Source organism: Urocampus carinirostris, chromosome 11 (genome assembly GCF_059441175.1).
Source record: "Urocampus carinirostris isolate Australia breed hairy pipefish chromosome 11, RoL_Ucar_1.0, whole genome shotgun sequence".
In the NCBI taxonomy this organism is placed as follows: Eukaryota; Metazoa; Chordata; class Actinopteri; order Syngnathiformes; family Syngnathidae; genus Urocampus; species Urocampus carinirostris.
In genome coordinates this window covers 18,894,529-18,913,916 of record NC_142359.1, presented here as the reverse complement: position 1 = coordinate 18,913,916, position 19,388 = coordinate 18,894,529, and the positions used below count along the sequence as shown (strand labels likewise).

Below are 19,388 nucleotides of genomic sequence, written 5' to 3'. Positions count from 1 at the left end.
CTATTTGAAGTGAACGACGAGAACCGGGTAGCCGTTTTTAAGGAGCTGCTACGGTTCTCTCGTTTTCTCTCTCTCTCTCATCCTCCAATTTTCTCTGTCTTTTTCAATATTTACCTTTCTCTTCCTCTTTCTCTAATTACCCCTCTTTCTCTCTCTGTCTTCCTCTCTTGAAGGCGCTTGTGACTGATCGGTGGCGTCATCTCCTGTCACCAGTCATTCCAAGAGCCAAGAAGAAATCTAAATGTTCAAGAGTGTTCTAAATTCGGGCCCCAGTACTGTGGAATTTTCTGCCCTCTGAGATAGATCTGCAACCTCAGTGGAAGTGTTTAAATCTGGGCTTAAGACTGTCTTACGATTGGCAGTATCGTGGCCTATGAGGTTTATCCAAGGCGCGATTATTGCTAGTTGAAAAGTATTATACAGCTTATGAGTAATGTTCACCTCATACACTTGTCTTGTCTAATGTTTTTTTTACTATAAACAATTTCAAAGTTCAAAGTGAGTAAAGGTTCACTGTATATTAAAAGAATAATGCCATTATAGTATAGTAGCATAATATAATTTCAAAGTGAGTCAATCGGCGGCCAGGGTTGGGTAGGGTTACTTTAACTGGATTACTTTCAATTACTTTTGGATTACTCCAATACCAAATATGCTAATAAAAGACAAAAGAAACTAAATATGAATACAAGACAAAATTTTGTGCAGGCTTGGGGAGTAACGGAATACATGGAACGGCAAAAATGATGTTGGCAAGCTGTTTGGATTTATTTTCATTTTGTTTCTGTCGCATTTTATGTTAGTTTTGCCGGATATCAAAGAGATCAAAGCCAGGAGAGAAAGCTTACCACGTGTTGTGAGTCATCATTTTATTCATATTTAGTTTCTTTTGTCTTTTATTAGCATATTTGGTATTGGAGTAATCCAAAAGTAATTGAAAGTAATCAAGTTAAAGTAACCCTACCCAACCCTGCTAATATTTAAAGAGACACCCCCCCCAAAAAAACGTGTCTTTTCCCTTTTCGTGTTTTATCCTTTTTTTACCCTATTTTCTTTATTTTTATTATTTTTTTCCAAGCTTTTTACTCATTTTTCTGCCTTTTTTCATTTTTTTTGTTCCCCAGTTTCCTTTTTTATTTTATTTTTTACTTCCTTTTCTCATTTTCCTAGCTTTTTCCTTCTTTTTTCTTACTTTTTCCTTCCTCTCTTTTTTCCTTTTTTCCTCTTTTCTCTGTTTTAGTTTGTCCTTATGTTTATTCTTTCATTCTTGTCTATTTTTTTGTTTTATTCATATTCAGTTTCTTTTGTCCTTTGTTAGCATATTTGGTATTGGAGTAAATTAAAAGTAATTGAAAGTAATCAAGTTAAAGTAACTCTACCCAACCCTGACTATAAACAATTTCAAAGTGAGTAAAGGTTCAGTGTATAATAAAAGAACAATGCCATTATGCTATAGTCGCATAAAATAATTTCAAAATGAGTCAATCTGCGGCATAATATTTTATGATCATTGGTAATATATCATAAGAAAACAGGAAGAAACCCGAAGAATCGTTTAGGAGCCGAAAATTTAGGCTCTTTTCATTGAGCTGAGCCGAAAAAGCCTATTCTTGAAAAAGTACCGGAATTCTCATCACTGGAAGACAAGAGGGAGATGGTGACGCTAACAACGATGATTCACGTCAAATCACAAAAATCAATGTCGCTTTTTTGTCGCCATTAGCTCTGATATTCTGCTTATTCAACAACTATGGAGAATTCATACGATAGCGAAGCCGACTGTACTGTTTTCTGTCTTCCGAGAGCACGCACCACACAACACTCAACCCTATTATTTTTTGTGACATTAATTGTCCTTTTTGCCCCAAGGCAGCTTTGCATTTTCAATCAAAGTGTATTTCTTTTCAACATTGTTGTATTTGCGCTTTTAATGGATTTGTTGCGGATCTGTTCTCGGTTGGGTCTCCCAGCTGCGCCGCCTGTGGCGTGTTGTTGACTCGGCTGCTGCTTTCCCGCCACGCTGCTTTTTCCCGCTCCTCTCGTCGAACGTCGTGATCTGCCAGAAATCTCGCGACAAAAAGCGAGAGGAGGGCACGGAGTTAACCTTTTTTATTTTTTAAATGCTTTATTGAACAAAACATATGTTACAGCAACGTTACGTTAACAGAACAATAAAACTTTATAAACGAAAGTATCAGATGATAAAACCAAACAAACATGCAAGGAGGAAAACAGATAAGTTAACGAAAAATACCGATCTGTTTACAGATATTACTGGTTAAAGTTACCTGCTCGTTGTGGAGAAGCTTTGGAAGGCAATGAAAGATATTTTTCTGGCGGTGAATTTGAATTTGTGAATGTAGAATTTGGCAATGATGATGCGATTGACAATAAAGGTTTCCTTTGGCTTTAACTCCACCCATTCATTATCTGCACCGCTTATCCCCAGTAGGGTCGCAGGGGTGCTGGGGCCCATCCCGGCTGTCTTCAGGCAGTGGGCAGGGGACACCCTGATCTGGTTGCCAGCCAATTGCAGGGCACACAGAGACAGACAACTCACTCGCCCATTCACACTTAGGAACGATTTGGACCAGCCAATTAACCTAACATGCATGATTTTGGAATATGGGAGGAAACCGGAGTGCCCGGAGGAAACTCACGCAAGCACGGGGAGAACATGCAAACTCCACACAGGAGGTTGAACTGTGCCACACACGCGCTAACCACTGCGCCGCCGTGCTGCCCTGGCTTTAACTCATATGCCTAAATCATCTATCCAAGAACAACCCAAAATAGTATAAGCCTATTATTAGTCTTATCATTTTTAAAATGACAGATTTTGGACCACAATTTTCAGTGGTGGGCTGCAAGGGTCTGCAGGGCCTTCTCTGCTGAGTTTATTTTTTTTAATCATATGATGTTAATCATATTTTGTCCAATATTTTTTCAATAATTCCAAGTTGTCAGCTTCCTTTCATTTTTATCCCCTTAATTGCTCTGGTTCTAGATATGAGCTTCCATACTTAAGCATTTAACCCGTTACATTTTAGTCAGTAGTTGTTGCCAGGGCCAGAAATCTACCTGGAGGCCCTCAGAAGCCCATCGACAGGCCTTGTGAGACCTAACAAGTGACAATAATACTTGCTGATTGGCTTAACCAATGAGATATCAAGTTGGCCACATCAACGCCTTCTTGCAGACGTCAGGACATGTTTACTTACCTTCCTCAATAGATTTACAGCGCAGCAAGCAAGGGTGCAGGGCACCAGCTCCACCATTAAAAGATGAAAAAAAATAGGGAAATTCTAAAAAGACTCAAAGACTGTACATGGCTGTAGTGGGGCACTATTCAGCCCAGTAGTTTTCTACCCGAAGCCTGCCGCACTTATTTATGGAGGAAGAATTGGAATGAATGGAACAGTAGTGAGATCTTGTGATACATTTTTATTGGGAGAAAATTCAGGTATATGTTGATACGTTAACAGAAAACACTTCCCCATTTTAGTTCAAAGGAAAATTATACGAAGATTCTGATATAAATTAAATCATTTTTACCAATCTATATACTGAAACCATATCCCACTAGTGGGTGGTGGCTAGAGTCGAGAACACACTCACATTCGCCAAACATTCATTCTTCTTCGCTCTTCCCAGACTGACATCAAACATCAAGCCCACAGCACAGCAGTGTTTATTTTATCAAACCTATATTTGGTATTATTAATTGGAAGTAAAAACTTTATGACTTTGACTCATTTTTCTAGCATTCTTCCTCTTGCCTCATTTTTTCTTGCCCCTTTCCTTCCTTTTTCATTTTCATTGTATTCTTTAGATTTTTTTTCTAGCCTTTCGATTCATTTTTCTTTATTGTTTCTTCTTTTATTCTCTTTTTGCGTTGATTTTTTTCTCTAGTTGTTTCCTTTTTCATTGTTGACATTTTACATTATTTTAGCTTTAAAAGTAACTTTTTGCCTTATGTTACATAATTTTTGAATAGTTCATAAGAGCAAGGCAGCACGGCAGCGGAGTAGTTAGCGCGGGCGGCACAGTTCTGAGGTCATGGGATCAACCCTTCCCGAGTGGAGTTTCATGTTCTCCCCGTGCTTGCATGGATTTTCTCCCACATTCCAAAAACATGCATGTCAGGTTAAATGGCCGGTCCAAATTGTTCCTAGGTGTGAATGAGCGAGTGAGTGGTCTGTCTCTGTATGCCCTGCAACTGGCTGGCAACCAGTTCAGTGTGACCCCTGCCCACTGCCTGAAGATGGCTGGGATGGGCTCCAGCACCCTTGCGACCCTTCTGAGGATAAGTGGTGCAGATAATGGGTGCATAAATGGATAAACGCAACAATCTGAATAGGCTTTTGGGAGTCGGCTCTTGTGAGGTGGGCTGAACGAGCCGCTTCTCAAAAAGACAGAAATATCACCAGTACGAGCTTTTTTTAAGGGAGAAAAACTACCAGGTAAAAGTAATTCACTGCTAAAATCTGCAAACATATAGCACAACACACAACTGAGGACATACAGATGACATGCAAAAAGTATAAGATGAGTGAAATAAATGATAACAGCTCTCCTCTTAACAGGTTTCTTTTTCTTTTCCTGGCCTTTTCCACTCCACCTAGCACCTTTCTGCCCTCTATCAAACGCTGTTATGTGTTATTTTTACCGCTAGAGAAAAGAAGAGTGGCGGTGGGCCAAACCAACTCAAAATGTGGGAGGGGGGAATTACCCCATTACACCAGATTGTAAGACTTACCTCATCTGTTGCGCTGAATATGGCTAAATAGCTAACTAGAGAATGAATGCACAAGCAAGTGAGAGATACATGTACAAATGATTTTTCTCATCCAGTCACCTTGACATAAACCGACCCTTTCGGAAATCTCCCATTCTTCCCTTCGAGATTGTGTCACTTTATGGGGCAAGCGGGAATTTTAATTTTGGGGACCTGATGAATGCGCTGAATTTCAAATCAAAGGGAACTAAAGTGGCGCTCCTTTCTCCTGTTTTTGAGAGACACAGATTTACCACCGCCCCAATAATATAGTGTTTAATTGGACGTCAGGCAAAATACTATCCCCCATTAAGCAAAACCAATGCAGTGCTCACCCTAATGGTAAAAACGTCCATATTATATGATGATCACACTGTAAGACCTGAGACATTTTGGCTACAATAAATATTTTGTTGATCATTTTATTCAGACACACATCAACTAGAACATAAAATATTTTTATTATCCAACCCAAGTTTCTGGTGAATTCCAAAGCAAACACCCACTCATCTATCCCCAAGTTGATTTTGTTTAAAAGATGCCACAATTTTTCTCTTTTTAGTAGCATCAATAGGACTGAAGCATTGTTCACTCATGAAGAATCAGGTCGGATGTGCTACACCAACATAGATCACAACACCCCAGGTAAAATTTCTTGTTTTGTTTCTCAAATCATAACACCAGTTTGATTTGTTCTGAAATACAGGGTGGTCCAAAAGTCTTGGGCACATTTGAAGTCCCCATATATCCTCAACTATGAATGGTAGTAATATGAAGCTTGTGCCATTTTAAAGCCAATGTTTTTGTATGGCGATTGATTTTTTCAATTAATTTTTTTAGACCTATTAATAGCATTCACTAAACCAGAAAAGGCGATTTGTGTGCTTGAATTTGCAAAAAAAACTTAAATCATGGACTGTGGGTCAATGTGTATTTCGCAGAAAATGCTGAACGGAGCCACCAGAGAGGAAGTCCATAGTTAGATGACATTGTATATTCATAACAAATGGGTGCTTATGTCCAGCTAAAAGATCGGCACCCTCCATGAACTTCAGAAGATGTGATTGAACAAGTTTCAACCACTTTCCTGCGGAGCTCCCGTAAATCGATCAGAAGAGGTAGTAGGGAACTATGGGGTCCTACAACAACTTAAGTGTGTCTTAAGAAGACACCTTACAAGCTAAAGTAAGTCTAACAGTTGTAGGGCACTGAAACCAGCTTGCCTTGACTTTTGCATTGCAATGCAACAAAAGATGGAAGTAAATATATCCGTTTGTTTTTCAGTGTGTCAGCCCACGCAAGAAAAGGGGGGAAGTTTAGATATGACCACCATCTTTCATAGGGAGTCACGTAAGTAACACTAGATGTGAAAAATGCACCACAAAAACTCAGCACTTTTTTTTTTGATGTCCCAGTAGTTTTCTCAGGAAGACATTCCACTCTTCCAAATAGGACGACATTGAATATCTACACCATCTTTTCCAAGCACTCAGGTAGGTTACCCTAGTTGTGAAAAATGCCAAAATAGCTGCCTTGAAATTTCTGGTTTTGCTGACTCCTTAGCTTTCCCAGAAAGACATTCTACTCTCACAGGACAGAACAAGTTTGGCCAAAAGCACAATATTTTAGAAGCAATCGTGTAAGTCATTCTAGGGTTGAATGAGCCTGCCAAAAAGGGAAATGCCACCCAAAATTGTCACTTGTGACTCAACACGAGTGATGCTCTAATGGCGCACAGTCATTCTGGTCCTTTTAAATTCCCTAGACATAGCCACGCATAATAAAAACTCTAATTTATTCATCTTTGGAAGAAATTTGTCCTGTGACCTTAATTATAGCACCAATGCTTAGGAAGTGGTTGTTTCACCTTGCAAAACAAGCATATGAATCCCGCTTGCTCTTCCTATTGCGTATAGTCGCTACACCGTACTTAATATTTTCAACATTTATCGTAGAAAATGAAATAGTCATCACCAGTTATCCCCTAAAAAATCTTGATGGGGGTGACGGATTTGAAGACCGTCTGTTTTTGGCGATGAAGTGAAGTTCCACATAAATCGCCACGTTAACAAACATAACATCCGCATATGGGGTGCTGAGAACCCATGTGAACTTCTTGAGCATCAGCAAGGTTCTGCAAAGGTGACGGTGTTTTGTGCCAAGTTGAAGAAAGCTGTCTTCGGACCATTCTTCTTTGAAAAGACAGTCAATGGTGAGACGTACCCCGACACGCTGGAAAACTGGTTGATTGGATAAATTGAGTGAGTGAGTCTGGTGACTTAATTTCCCAACAAGATGGGGCACCGCCACACCACAGTCTGGCCAGAATTATCACTATCTCATGTCCTGGCCACCCAGATTTGTTTTCTGTTGGGATTTGTGAAATAATTGGTCTATGTGCCTCCTATTCCGAGAGATATGGATTGGGCTCAACAACATTAACATTTGCCTTTACGCTTGATGTGTCATGTGACCAATGGTGTTCATGTTGAACATTCCATGTAAAAATTGTGATGACATGCTTTCTGAATTTGCCAGATGTGTTTTTATATCCTTAATAGTTTCGGAGATTATAAATGTCAAAATGTATTCAAGACTTTTGGAACACCATCTAGAATAATTATTCGTCTCACCCCGCCCCTCCAATTAATGTCGCAAGCTGCCTCCTGGTGGTCGCTTTTTTCAAAAAAAGTTGTAAAATTGATCAATGAATTTAATAAAATCTCTGTGATGGAGTGAGGTGCATTTTTTCAAGTTTTTTTTTAGCACACAAGGAAGCTATCGTTCAAACGTATACATTAGAACACACTAATCACTCGGCTCTCACACGCCCCAATCATCAACGTAACGATCAGTCAAATATTCACCAAGAGTTTAAAAAATTAAACACTGGGCAGCAGTGTCTTAAATCCTAAAGGATCAAAGTGTGTGCCTATACCTGAGCCTCACCTGGCTTTCAACTCACTCGCTCACTCATCCTTGGTCAAGTTGGGGATAACTAGTATAGTGGTTGACATAGTTACCGTTGGTCTAATTGGGTACCATCCATGCAGTATGTTCCCTGTGATGGATTGGCAAACACCATAAGACTCCAGCTTCCCTTTGACCTTGAACAATAAAAGCGCTTTAAAAACACGAAGTTGTATTGTTCACAAGGGTCCCCTCTGCTAGGTGACTGTAGTGGAGTTCTGCCCTTGGATGGCGCACCAGGCGGTAAACACGTCCCTGTAAAAGAGCACGAAAGCTGAAAATTCAAAACAAGGTGGCTTTGAGAAAAAAACAAAACAATTTATCTGACAACTACCTGCAGTGTGTGGCGACACACTCATTGCTGCAGTACTCTTTGTCCCAGTCTTTGTTGTCCACTGCTGGGTTGGTACAACCGCTGCGCACGCAAATGCTTGGAGTTGCCACGTGTGTAATTCCAGACCCGGGGCCCACTTTAACTTCAACCTCCATCTGACACATACATGACATGTCAACAACTGTGCAGATTCAAAACAACTTCATGAATTTCAGCACTACGTTTTGAGAACCCAAGAAAATGCTTTTGAATACTGCACTGAGGTTGTCACCCAATCCCGAGCCTCTGCACAGTCACTAAAGCTCCATCCCTTCACCCCCCTTCCTCTACATCTTGCCCCTTAATCTAGAACTGGGCATTCACGAGGAGACCGAAAACTGTCCCATTCGTTTGTCAAATGTAGAGGCGCAGACCATAATCAGGTTTCAAACAACTTTACCATGGGCAAATTCAAGCTCTTTTTAAAGGACTTTCATAGACAAGTTTACAATTTTACCAGTACCATTAAATTAAAGATTCCGATGTGAATCATTTATTTGGCAGAGCCACAAATATATCTGCAATTTACTCATGCAATTTTTGATCCGAACAATATATGTGTAAATATTTTTAAGACAAATCTGTTCCCATATGGGTGTTGAGTATAAATATTTAGCTTACATTTTCGGTTGCAGGAAGTTCTTCCCAAAACGCTACCTATACTTTTTGCATTGAAGCGTAATTGTTGCACTAATGTACATCTCATAGTACTTTATTTAGGTGTAACATGCACCTGCCCTCATGGGCGTGACTCATAGGGGGCGCTTTTTTAGGACAATGCAGTATAAACTAATACCGGCTGCAGTTAATGACGAGGGAAGAAGAAATGCAATGGCAAATCGAAACCACGAGAGAGCAGCGCCAGCGTCGTTTTTTAACATACTTACTGAGAATCACGGCAAAAAATTCAAGAATTTACAAGCACTTTACCCAAAACTCAAGAACCTTTCAATCCTTAAAACTCAACATTAAAAGTCAAGCATTTCCAAGGATTTCAAGCACGTACGAACCCTGTATTTACCTCTTCTTCCACATCCATGGCATCATTTCTTCTTGTCACTACAGATTGTCCCATCCCCGTTTCACGGTCTGTCACTATGACCGGAGAACAGGGATCCGCCCCCCGTACCGACGGGACCACCTTGATCTGTAATGGCGGCGGAGCAGCACAGACCACAGCACCGCCCCCCCGAGGTTTGGCATGCAGGGGTGGCGGAGCCTGAGCATGCACCATCTGCTGCAACCTTGGGGGCGGTGGTGTGCTCTGCATTTGCTGCAGCGGCGGCGGCTGCCTCCCGGAAGAGGCGGACACGGCCGTGACCGACATGGCACCCGAGGGCAACTGCATCTGCTTGATGATGATCTTGGCTACGGTGGGTGGGTTGGAATCAGGTGGAGGTTGTGGTCTCATGGCTCCCGTGCGGGACCGTGTGGTGACCTGGGGCAGGTCCAGGATGATGTTAGAAGTGCAGATGTTGGTGATGGTGTTCTCCTCGGGGTTGTACTGCGGGGCCCTGGTAGGGCGAGACGGGATGGGCGCCGTGCTGACGGCAGGAGGTGCTGAATCCAACACTTCGATGGGGACCTAAACAAGCGAGAGAGGAAACATGATTGTAGGGGAAAGTATACTGTGGATTGGACCATTGGTCAGCAACTACTGGGCCGCAGACTGGTACTGGGCTGTGGGTCGTTTGGTATCTGGACGAACACAAAAAGAATATAAAGTTGCCTAATTTTTTGCATATACCACATTAACATTGCCTTGCAAAAGTATTGTCCCGCCCCCCACCTAAAGAGCTTTTTGACATTTTGCCAAATTTCTGGTTTCAAATTTGTAGATAAAGAATCAACAACACGTGAGACACTATTGTAAAATGAAACCAAATGTATACATACATACATTTTATATTGTGCTAATAAATAAAACATTGAAAAGTGGGCGTTGCAAAAATATTGGCACCCTTTGAGTTCATATTTTGTACAACCTCCTTTTGCAGCGATCGCAGCCACAAATCTCTTTCAGTAAGTCTCGATAAATTTTGCACGTCTTGAAACAGCAATATTTTCCCATTCTTCCTTCCGAAACAGCTCAACTACCTAAAAGTTTGATGGTGATCGTTTGTGCACAGCATTTTTCAGATCTTTCCACAAATGCTTTAAAGGATCGAGGTCTGGAGTATGCAATACTTTTGCAACACGTTTTTTTAAACTCTACAACATTCAAAGTTTGGGTGCACGTCATAGATGAGGATTTACAGTAACATATTAACGTATGTATTTGAGATACAGCTGACCACTTTTGCTTAGCAATGGATGCGACGAGAATTGGGCCTGAATCGCAGCAAGAGAACACCAAATCCTAACCACAAGGCAGTTAGATTGTAAATGAGATGCAAAATTGCGTCAGATTTTATCTCAGCATCACGCTATTGCCAAGTTGTACCACATTGTGATTTTGAGTATTTTGGGAACAAATTAAGCCAAAACGACGTTGTATTATGTGGTACTGTGACAAAATATAGTCTATCAATAAGATTCAATGCAATGCCTTTTTCTATGTCACCTAGACCTGTAGTGATCTAGTGAATACACAGTGGATTTAGGCTTACCCTTATTATTATTGTTATCCTTATTAATACTAATTTTACTCTTGGGGATTTGAGGATTATTGTCGGATGTTAAACCGGTCCGTGTAACAGAAAAGCTTGCGGACAACTGGATTGGACTGCTGAGCAAAGTAGTAACATCATTGTCACACCTGAGTATTGAGGGTAGCCTTGTACTCTGCAAGTGCTCTCAAGTAATCCTTCTTGGCTAGTTCATTTTTCCTCTTGTAAACCTGTAAGAAAGTAAAAAGTAGAATAGAATATAGTGTCACTGTAACTTGTGAAATGCACATTGAAATGAGAACATTTATAAGATAAAATACCAACGTTTAAAATAATAGGTTAAAGGTAATAGTAAAATAAGATATATTAAATCCAAAGAAGTGAATCGCCCTTTTCAACTATCAGGTGAATTAACCTTTTTGGAATTTTTGGCAATTTTAAAATCTCAATACTTCTTTAAAAAAAGCATTTTATGTGGGGTTTTGCTCCATCTTTAACAATTCCAGCACAGAAGTACGCTCCAACAAGAACCCATTCCTATCTCTTGAAAACTGCAATTGTATATGCATGTAGGTTGAGACCATTCACTAAATTTGAGTACATTTTAGTCATGAAATTGTGTTAGGGCTTAAAAAGGTTAGAAGGGTGTGGAAGTAATTCTGCATTTGTGTGTAACGCACACCTTTAATCTTTTATTAAAAAACTATATACAACTTTGTTTGACTATTTCTCAGCTCAAACTAAGCATTGAAAGTGACAAACGTAGTTGAATACGTGCGGCCACGATTCAAATAATTAATGGACAAACATGAACACATTACCAAAATAAAATTCACAAAGTAATTATTTAATGTCCTTCAAAGTCCGATTCATTACCAGTAGACCAAAGGGTCGTTTCCCTTATCGTGTTTTTGGTGTGTTAATTGATATCTTTCAGAACAACTTTCTGTTTTCTCCATTTTCTGACATGAATCTCTGGTACGGTGAGTAAAAATAGTGTGATTAAGAGGTGAAATCAAATGCACGGTACACACAAATAAATACAGTACTCCTGGCTGCGCAAACTACACTGCTTTGAATTCAAACACACCACCTCAAACGCCCGCTTCACTCTCCAAAATCTCACAAAACCCACCCCCACCTCGAAACATTTTCTTCTCGGATCTATGCAATTCACGTAGGTCCCCCTTTTTGACTTTGAAACGGTGAATTTCTCCTAAAGGTGAGAGATTTTCATGGCTGGAATTTGTTTTCTCAGACAAGCTTGGAATAGTGATACAATTAGCATTTATCAAGAGGTTCTAGTTTGAAAAAAGCAATAATACGGAAGTACTAAGAGGTCAAATTCCTGGAATATAACTTGAAAAATAAATATTTAAATGCCGTGTTTTTTGATGATTAGAAAATTTTTTGCTGCGAGTCTAGTCTTTGAACACACTCCGAGTCCAGTGCAGAAAAAGACATGGCGTGGTTTTCAGTAAAAGAGCATTTTACTTTTGGATAGTGTTTGGAGTAACGTGTTATATGGTAACACTTTTGTGGAATTAATTAAATTTCTCAGTAACGAGTATTGTAAAGCATTAATAATAAAATGTGTAACTCAAACCTCATTACAACATGGTGTGTTAATTGTTAATAAATCTCAACGCCATCTAATCTGTAACTGTTGCCACATGGCTCGGAATGGATTAATGAACACTTGGTCGAGTAAAAGAATTTCTCCCTACTGATATTCTCCCTACCATATATATATATATTATACACACTCGCATTGCATGAAAGCCGTATTCACAACTATAAAGATAAAATACTGAAATTCAGGGGGTCATTTTAAATGCACAGGTTTGGTTGTGTGTCAACAGTAGCGAATGGCATGCGGTGCATAGGGGAGGAGGCGTGGTTTATACAGGAACAATAAACCAACAGGATATTAATGGGGCAAACGTGAGTACATAATTTATGGTAGCATGTTCTGAATTCTGGTCTTTTTATTTATAAAATTTGTTTTGCAGTACATCATGCCCGTCTCGGACAGTACTCAGCAATAATGAAATTTTTGAATGGTTGGAAGCTGTTAGACAAAATGGATATGGAGTGTCTTGGCTAAGTGTTTGCCAGCTCTTAAGATGACATCAGAAATATGAGAGGTTTACTACTTCCACAGGTTGGTGTACACATTTTTTTATATTTATTTTATTGTATGGCTATATTCAACCGGTTTTAGGTGGTCGGCTTCAATGTGAGTATAAACGGTAATCTGTGACTAGACATTGAACCAGTCCTGAGCAAAGTAACATCATTGTCACACCTGAGTATTGAGGGTATCCTACTTTGGGGTGTCATTAATAAGGAGGTTGTGGGGAGAGGATGGGTAGAGAATTTCTTTTTTAAACAAAGAGGTAACAGTAACTAATTACTTTTTTTCTGGAACACTCCCAACACTGCTTCCGGGTGAGAATGATCTCCATCGACTAACGTTTATCTTACGAGAAAAGGCATTAAAATTGCACCAAAAGTAAGATATAATCTTATGAACTCCTATATTTTAATGTGAAAGGGCTTAAAATCAAAACACCCTTGTCAGATCAAATTCAACGTGACACTGCATATGTATGGACATACTAAAGCACCTGCTTTTGCTCCTTTCCAAGGCTCTCCCACATGGATGCCACGATCTTTGACACTTCTCCTATGGTGGCTTTGGGGTTTTGTCCCTTGATAGCCGCTTGAGTATCCCTGAAAAAGAGTGCATACGCTGGCACGGGCTTCTTCGGCTGTCTGGAGTTTCCCTTCTTCTTGGATGGCCTCCCAATCCTGCTGCCTCCCCCCTTCCGGCCAGCGACCGTAGATGCTGGGGCGCTGGAGGCAGGGACGGATGGCGGAACCTCGGCCGCAGTTGGGTCCAGGGAGATGACGCCAGGGGAGAAGGTTTGAGAAATGGGAGAATCCACTAAAATGCTCTGATAGACAGAAAGAGAAGCAACGTACTGAGTCACGTGACAAGTAGGCATAAAATATTATATATACTTTTTCAAATTAGTATCTTCTTTAGGCGATTTTTTTAAGAAATAATATAAAGAATGCCACAAAATAAACACATTTTGGCGCGCATCTTTGGGGGCAGCATGGTTATTGTAAGATGTCCATCCTTAAATCTAGGGCTGTGCATCTTAAGCTGGGTTTGACCGAACCCCAGGGTTCGGTGAGTCAGTGGCAGGGGTTCGGCGAGTTAGTGGCAGGGGTTCGGTGGAGCCTCTCCTCTCAGAGGCTCAAACACACAGACTCATGCCCATTACAGGGACACACGCCGCTTGCCCATCACTGGCTGCAGATGATCATGTGACATTGCTTAGCCAATCAGCACTGCAGGGGTGCTTAGATATGAGAAAGTCATCACAGTGCGTGGTGCAATGACTTTCTTCATATTTCAATACACACTTACCATTCAAGCAAAAACCAAAAGTACAATATCGGTTGTCATGTATCACACAACGGGATGGGAGTCAGCATCTTATCTAGATGATTTGCAATGCCAACTTAAGCAAATCTAGCCTCGCACTGGCAAAACCAAAGGGCCAAGTGTTCTGTAAATTATAGTGACTTCATGCACTACGTGTAAACGATACTTGGAATTTTGGTGCATATGATCCAAACAAATACAAGGTAGTAGCGACCGATACCAATATGATAGCCATACGTTTTGCTTGGAGATGTCATGATGATTAAAAAATGACTTCCTTGCCTTTGTTTCTAATAATGATGATTAACAAAGTGCAAAGGTTTTAGACGTTAAATATGGTTTGTATTTTGGCAAATGACTACGATGCGAACTCTAGCAGTATAAAAAAAATATATATATATTTCAACGAAAAATGTTCGGAACAAGAGACGAGAGTGTCAAACTATATTAGTTTATCAATTGCAACAATAATACAAATATAAACATGAAACAAAATCATCACAACAATTGAACAATATTTTGAAAATAAAGTCGGAAAGTGCCAATAGTGTGAAAGATGCAGTTCTGCGCAGAGAAGAGTCGATGTGAGGAAATCAGTGAAGGAGCGGCGTGTTGATCCCCGGACAATAGTATAAATCCGATCCAAGTAAATGCTTTGTATCAATAACATAATTTCGTGTACCAGTAGAAAAGCTACATTTCCGAAATTTTAAAAAACAAATTTTCTTTTACACTAGAATTGGGTTCGGTAAATGTGCATATGAAACTGGTGGAGTCCGGTAGCTCCAACAAGGTTAAGAATTACTGATCAAGAGGTTGAGGGATCAAACAGGAGTCAGGTCGAGGTGTCCTAGGGGAAAACACTCAACCTCAATTTGCTCTCTGTCTTAAGGCAGTGCCTTGCATGACAGCAGTTTCCCATTACTTTGTGATACAGCAATTGTTTTTTTTTTCCGCTTAATTAATATTCTGTAAACAGACATTTTTTTCAGCATGCAGTCTCAACAACACTGGGATCAATTGAAGTGATCAACAAGCCATTTCGATATTGAGTCGACCTCTCCTTTCATTTTTTATGCAGTCCAATAATGCCTCCACCATCCATGATTGTGAGAATTATAGATGATCCATTTCCAGTTATCTTTTAATTATTTTTTCCAAAGAGGGGCCATCAAGAATCTCACCCTCTGAAAGTCGTCCATGTCGTTGTCCTGCAACGAGCTTGTAAGCGACGCTGTGGCCGAAACCTGGTGCTCCGGTGAATGCGTGCGCTTTAGAATACTTCCAGCCCCCAAACTGAGACCCAGTTGAGCACTGAGCTCTGCCTGGTCAATGGTGGTTAGTTGGTTGGAGCCCAGCAGACCTTGGCTCATGTCTTCTAGCGGAACATCGATGGTGACTGGAGACGAGCTGCTAAACTGAGAACCAATGGGATGGCCTAAATCCTGCACACACATAACATAAACAAGCATCTTTAGTGTATCTGGATGACCACAGCTTGGACAACAACATCCGCACCATTCCCAGGGATGAACCAAGCAGGGCTCCTCCGGACTCGTTGATGACTCCCAGGTTCAGATGCTGGGAGGAAGGGTGGACAAAAGTGGAGGCAAAAGAGGGGTCATCACCTTCTACCACCGCATGCCCTGGGACAACCACAGAGTCCGACGGACTTGTAGCTGACAACTCCCCAAAATGAGACACCACATCAGAAACGGTGAGGGAAGAATCAGGGTCCAGCGAGATGGGTGGGATCTCAAATTCTTCATCACCCAGACTGGGAGTGTGGAAGGTCTAGAAGGTAAATGGTAAATGGTCTGCATTTATAGAATAGAATAGAATTATATAGCGCTTTTCAAGTCAATGAAGACCTCCCAAAGCGCTTTACAATGTGCTTCACACTTACCCATTCACACACACACTCACACACCAAGGTGTCAACATTCACATGTTAGTAAGAATAGTCTTTAATCTACGACATACATACAAGAGCCATGAAATGTGTTGTTTTTAGAGCCACACCGCATATTTTAAGAAAAAAATAAATGAAACCACCAAATTTGCTCTTCAGACAAAATCTAATTCCTCAGCAGAATGTATTCAATTGTGTGATGTTTGACAAAATTTAAGACATGGAAATAATGCCAGAGTCTGTGTCTGATATCAAGAAATATACCACTATAATTTGTCTCTCTGCCGGTTAACTAAAGCTTGTTGAGGCTCATTTTGATCGTAATATTTGTTGTGAATAAAAGGTTTCAAAACAAGGTGCGAGCAGAGTTAAAATGCCACAAAATACTGTTCTGTACTGCAAACGAGAAGGATACAGATGTATTTAGGGGAGTGCACTATGTGCTCACTCAGTTAAATTGCTCAGGGTGCTTGGCTGGCGTTCTCGGGTGTTTACACTTTGTTCTGTGAACATAGTTTGTTCAATGAGCTTGCATAAAAAGAAATTCTAAGAGGGGGTAGGCCAAAAAAGCAGTCTGTTGGCGTAACACCTATACATTTTGGACCAAACAATCAGTTTACTGTGTTGCTTCGGCTTTACAAATATAAGGATTGGAAAGTCAAAGAGATTATCATTGTACTTGTTTTGTCTCCGAGACAGATTTTCTGATTAAAAGAGCCGTGTCTGGCTTGTGACCCCTGCTTTAAAACACGCTCTGCTGCCATCTCCTAACTTAAAGTCATGATTTCAGCCTTAGTCAGCTCATTCATGATGCACGTGAAAGGACATGCATTTCTTAGACACACTTGAATGAACTCTTCTTTTTATTTTAAATCTTTTTGGGGGTTAAGGTTTGGATTGTATTTATAACTATCCTTTTCTTACTTTCACCATTTTCATGATGGTTGGTTGGATGCCTTAACCACTAGGGTCACACGGGAACCATTTCCTGTGGTGCGTCTTGGGCAAGTACTGCCTGGTAGCGCCCATCCCTCTCCAGCCCAGCATACTCTAACAAAAAAATCTGATCACGAGTATTTAGTGACTCTCCAACCTCCACTTCTTTACTTCTACTTAACGTGTCCCTGAACAGCGTTGCTAAAAATAAAAGCAGATAGGCGGGGTGGAATTGTTTTTAATAAAGGCTCTTTAAACTCAGTTTGGCTTTGTTAACACCTACTTAATAAAGAAATCCTTCAACTTATTAAGGACACCTCAGACGACGCACCCCACCCACCTTTAAGGGTTTCTTACCTCTGAAGGAGCAAGGAAGGGGTGGCACGACCCAGAAATTGACAGATAGTTGTCACTTCCACCGGGGAACTAAAACATTGAGGAGAATGTTAAAAGATGGACAAAGAAAGATAGAAATGAGAAAAAATAGCTGGACATGGAAAACAAACGACTCCAACAGCCCACTTTAATCAAATGAGGTCACCTTGTTGTCAAATCCATTGAATGACTGCGGATCCAGGAACTCTGGATCGCCGTCATACTGTCCGCTTCCGCCGGTAAGATGGGAGTAAAAATTTAGGTCCATGGCTCCAAGAACCCAAGAGACGTCAAGTCGTTGCTCAACACTCCCAGTAATGCTCTTACTCTCGTGTGCTTCTGACAACCAGCAGAGGAAGAATCCAACATGTGGACGCCTAAAATAACCCCTCCTAACGTGGATCTCCGTACGGCCGCTAGGCTTTTAGCCGGATTTGACGCAAGGCTGCGGTACTGCTGATTACTGAACGGCGGCTGTCTGACAATCGGTCTACTCAAAAACCCCAAAAATGGACATCAAAGACTCCCCATCCTGCCAAGTTGCGTGCATGACACCGGCGATTCAAACCACTCCAAGCATGACAGTTGTGTCCGACACAAACTGTCGACGTCTGACACAGGCAGCTCAATCGAACCCGAAAAACCGATTCGGGAGGAGGAGCTGGGAAAGCAGCGGATATCCAGCAATGTTTGTCTCAAAACAATACTATTTTAGTTCCCCCTTTGCACAAACACGCTTATTACTTGGCATCGTCGCGTAAATCATGCTGATCTTTTGTTTGTGTCATGCTTAAAAACCAACTGTCACACTCCAAAAGCTAGTTCCGGTGGCGCAAGGTTTTACGACGAAAGACATGACACGTCAAACACTGAACAAATGATATCTCGCTTCACTTCGACTTATGCTGACGATCTCCTAAACACAAAAAAAAGCGTGGCGTCAAATATAACGATTTACGGTATCCCTGATGAGTTCATGACAACCAATGTTTATTTTTATTTTTCCTTGTTTTTACCACTGCTACTCATCACCTATGACAACATGTGAGATGGCTATTGTAGGTTACAAGGCACCGTGTTCCCTCTTACCTCCATGATCACCGTGGAATTATATTTTGGTGGAGTTTTGAGTCCACTTTCCTAAGTGAACTTTGCTCCCATCGATTTCCCCGACGAGCAAAACATGGCACCTGTGGCTCCTACCGGATTGGACCATGTAGGATTTCACGTGACGTCAGCGCGTTTCAGTGAGGCGTTTGGGTGTCCAGATTCGAGGTAGTACATTTGAAAATCTAACAACAGCACAAAATGATACTCCGATTATTTTTAGAGAACTGTTTTTTTTCGGTTCCGCTCACTGAATAGAACCGTCTCTCTTGCTTTGGATTATTTGTTGTTTTTATTGATGTGCTACCAATACTCAAAAAACTGGGTGCACCCAATTAATTAATTTGGAAAATGTAATATGGTCCTAGAACAGGTGTGTCAAAATCATTTTAACTCTGGGGCCACATAAAAGAACAAACATTCTGTCGGGGGCCGGACTAGTAGATTAAAGAGAAAGAAAAGGAGGGATAAAGAAATAAGAGAAAGAGGGAGAGGAAAATGAGAGGGGGTGGGAAAAATAAATAAAGAGATAGAGGGAGAGAGCGTGAGAAACAAAAGATAAAAAGTTGTGAGAGAGGAGGAAAAGAAAGGGAGGTGAAGAAAGAATTCCAAAGAGAAATAGAAAGACAGAAGGAGAGAAAAGAGAAAAGAAAGCGCAAAGGGTATAAAGAGAGAAAAGGAAAAAAAGCAGGTTAGAGCAAAAGAGGTTAAAAGACACAGAGAGAGAAAGAGACAAAGAGCAACAAAGGAAGAGAAAAAGACAGACACAGAGAGTGAAAGAGACTGAGACAGAGTGGGAGAAAAGGGGTGGAAAAGAGAGAAAGACAGAGAGAGAGAGAGATAAATAAATACAAATACAGTGTCTTTGT

The 19,388-nt window shown here is 40.7% G+C and overlaps 1 protein-coding gene and 1 non-coding gene across 4 annotated transcripts; one reads left to right on the top strand and one right to left on the bottom strand.

Annotated features, from left to right (window-relative positions):
* Positions 1-345: 345 nt before the first annotated feature.
* Positions 346-481, top strand: LOC148356653 (U4 spliceosomal RNA). The gene has a single exon (XR_015852151.1). It is a non-coding gene; the product is annotated as a U4 spliceosomal RNA (small nuclear RNA).
* A 4,738-nt stretch (positions 482-5,219) lies between these two features.
* LOC148356652 (TOX high mobility group box family member 4-B-like) lies at positions 5,220-18,609 on the bottom strand. 3 transcript variants are annotated; one of them, XM_088347924.1, is made up of 9 exons: positions 18,502-18,609; positions 17,395-17,463; positions 15,708-15,983; positions 15,374-15,634; positions 13,360-13,689; positions 10,879-10,959; positions 9,142-9,705; positions 8,082-8,262; positions 5,220-8,002 (listed from the first exon to the last, which is right to left on the bottom strand). In XM_088347924.1, the coding sequence occupies exons 1-9, from the start codon at positions 18,505-18,507 to the stop codon at positions 7,797-7,799; spliced, it is 1,974 nt and encodes a 657-aa protein (XP_088204050.1). In that variant the 5' UTR covers positions 18,508-18,609; the 3' UTR covers positions 5,220-7,796. The 3 variants fall into 3 exon arrangements, with proteins under 3 accessions (XP_088204050.1, XP_088204049.1, XP_088204051.1); XM_088347923.1 differs by lacking the exon at positions 18,502-18,609 and adding an exon at positions 17,579-18,078; XM_088347925.1 differs by lacking the exon at positions 18,502-18,609 and adding an exon at positions 17,579-18,077 and having other exon boundaries at positions 7,792-8,002; positions 8,082-8,236.
* Between the last annotated feature and the right edge of the window lie 779 nt (positions 18,610-19,388).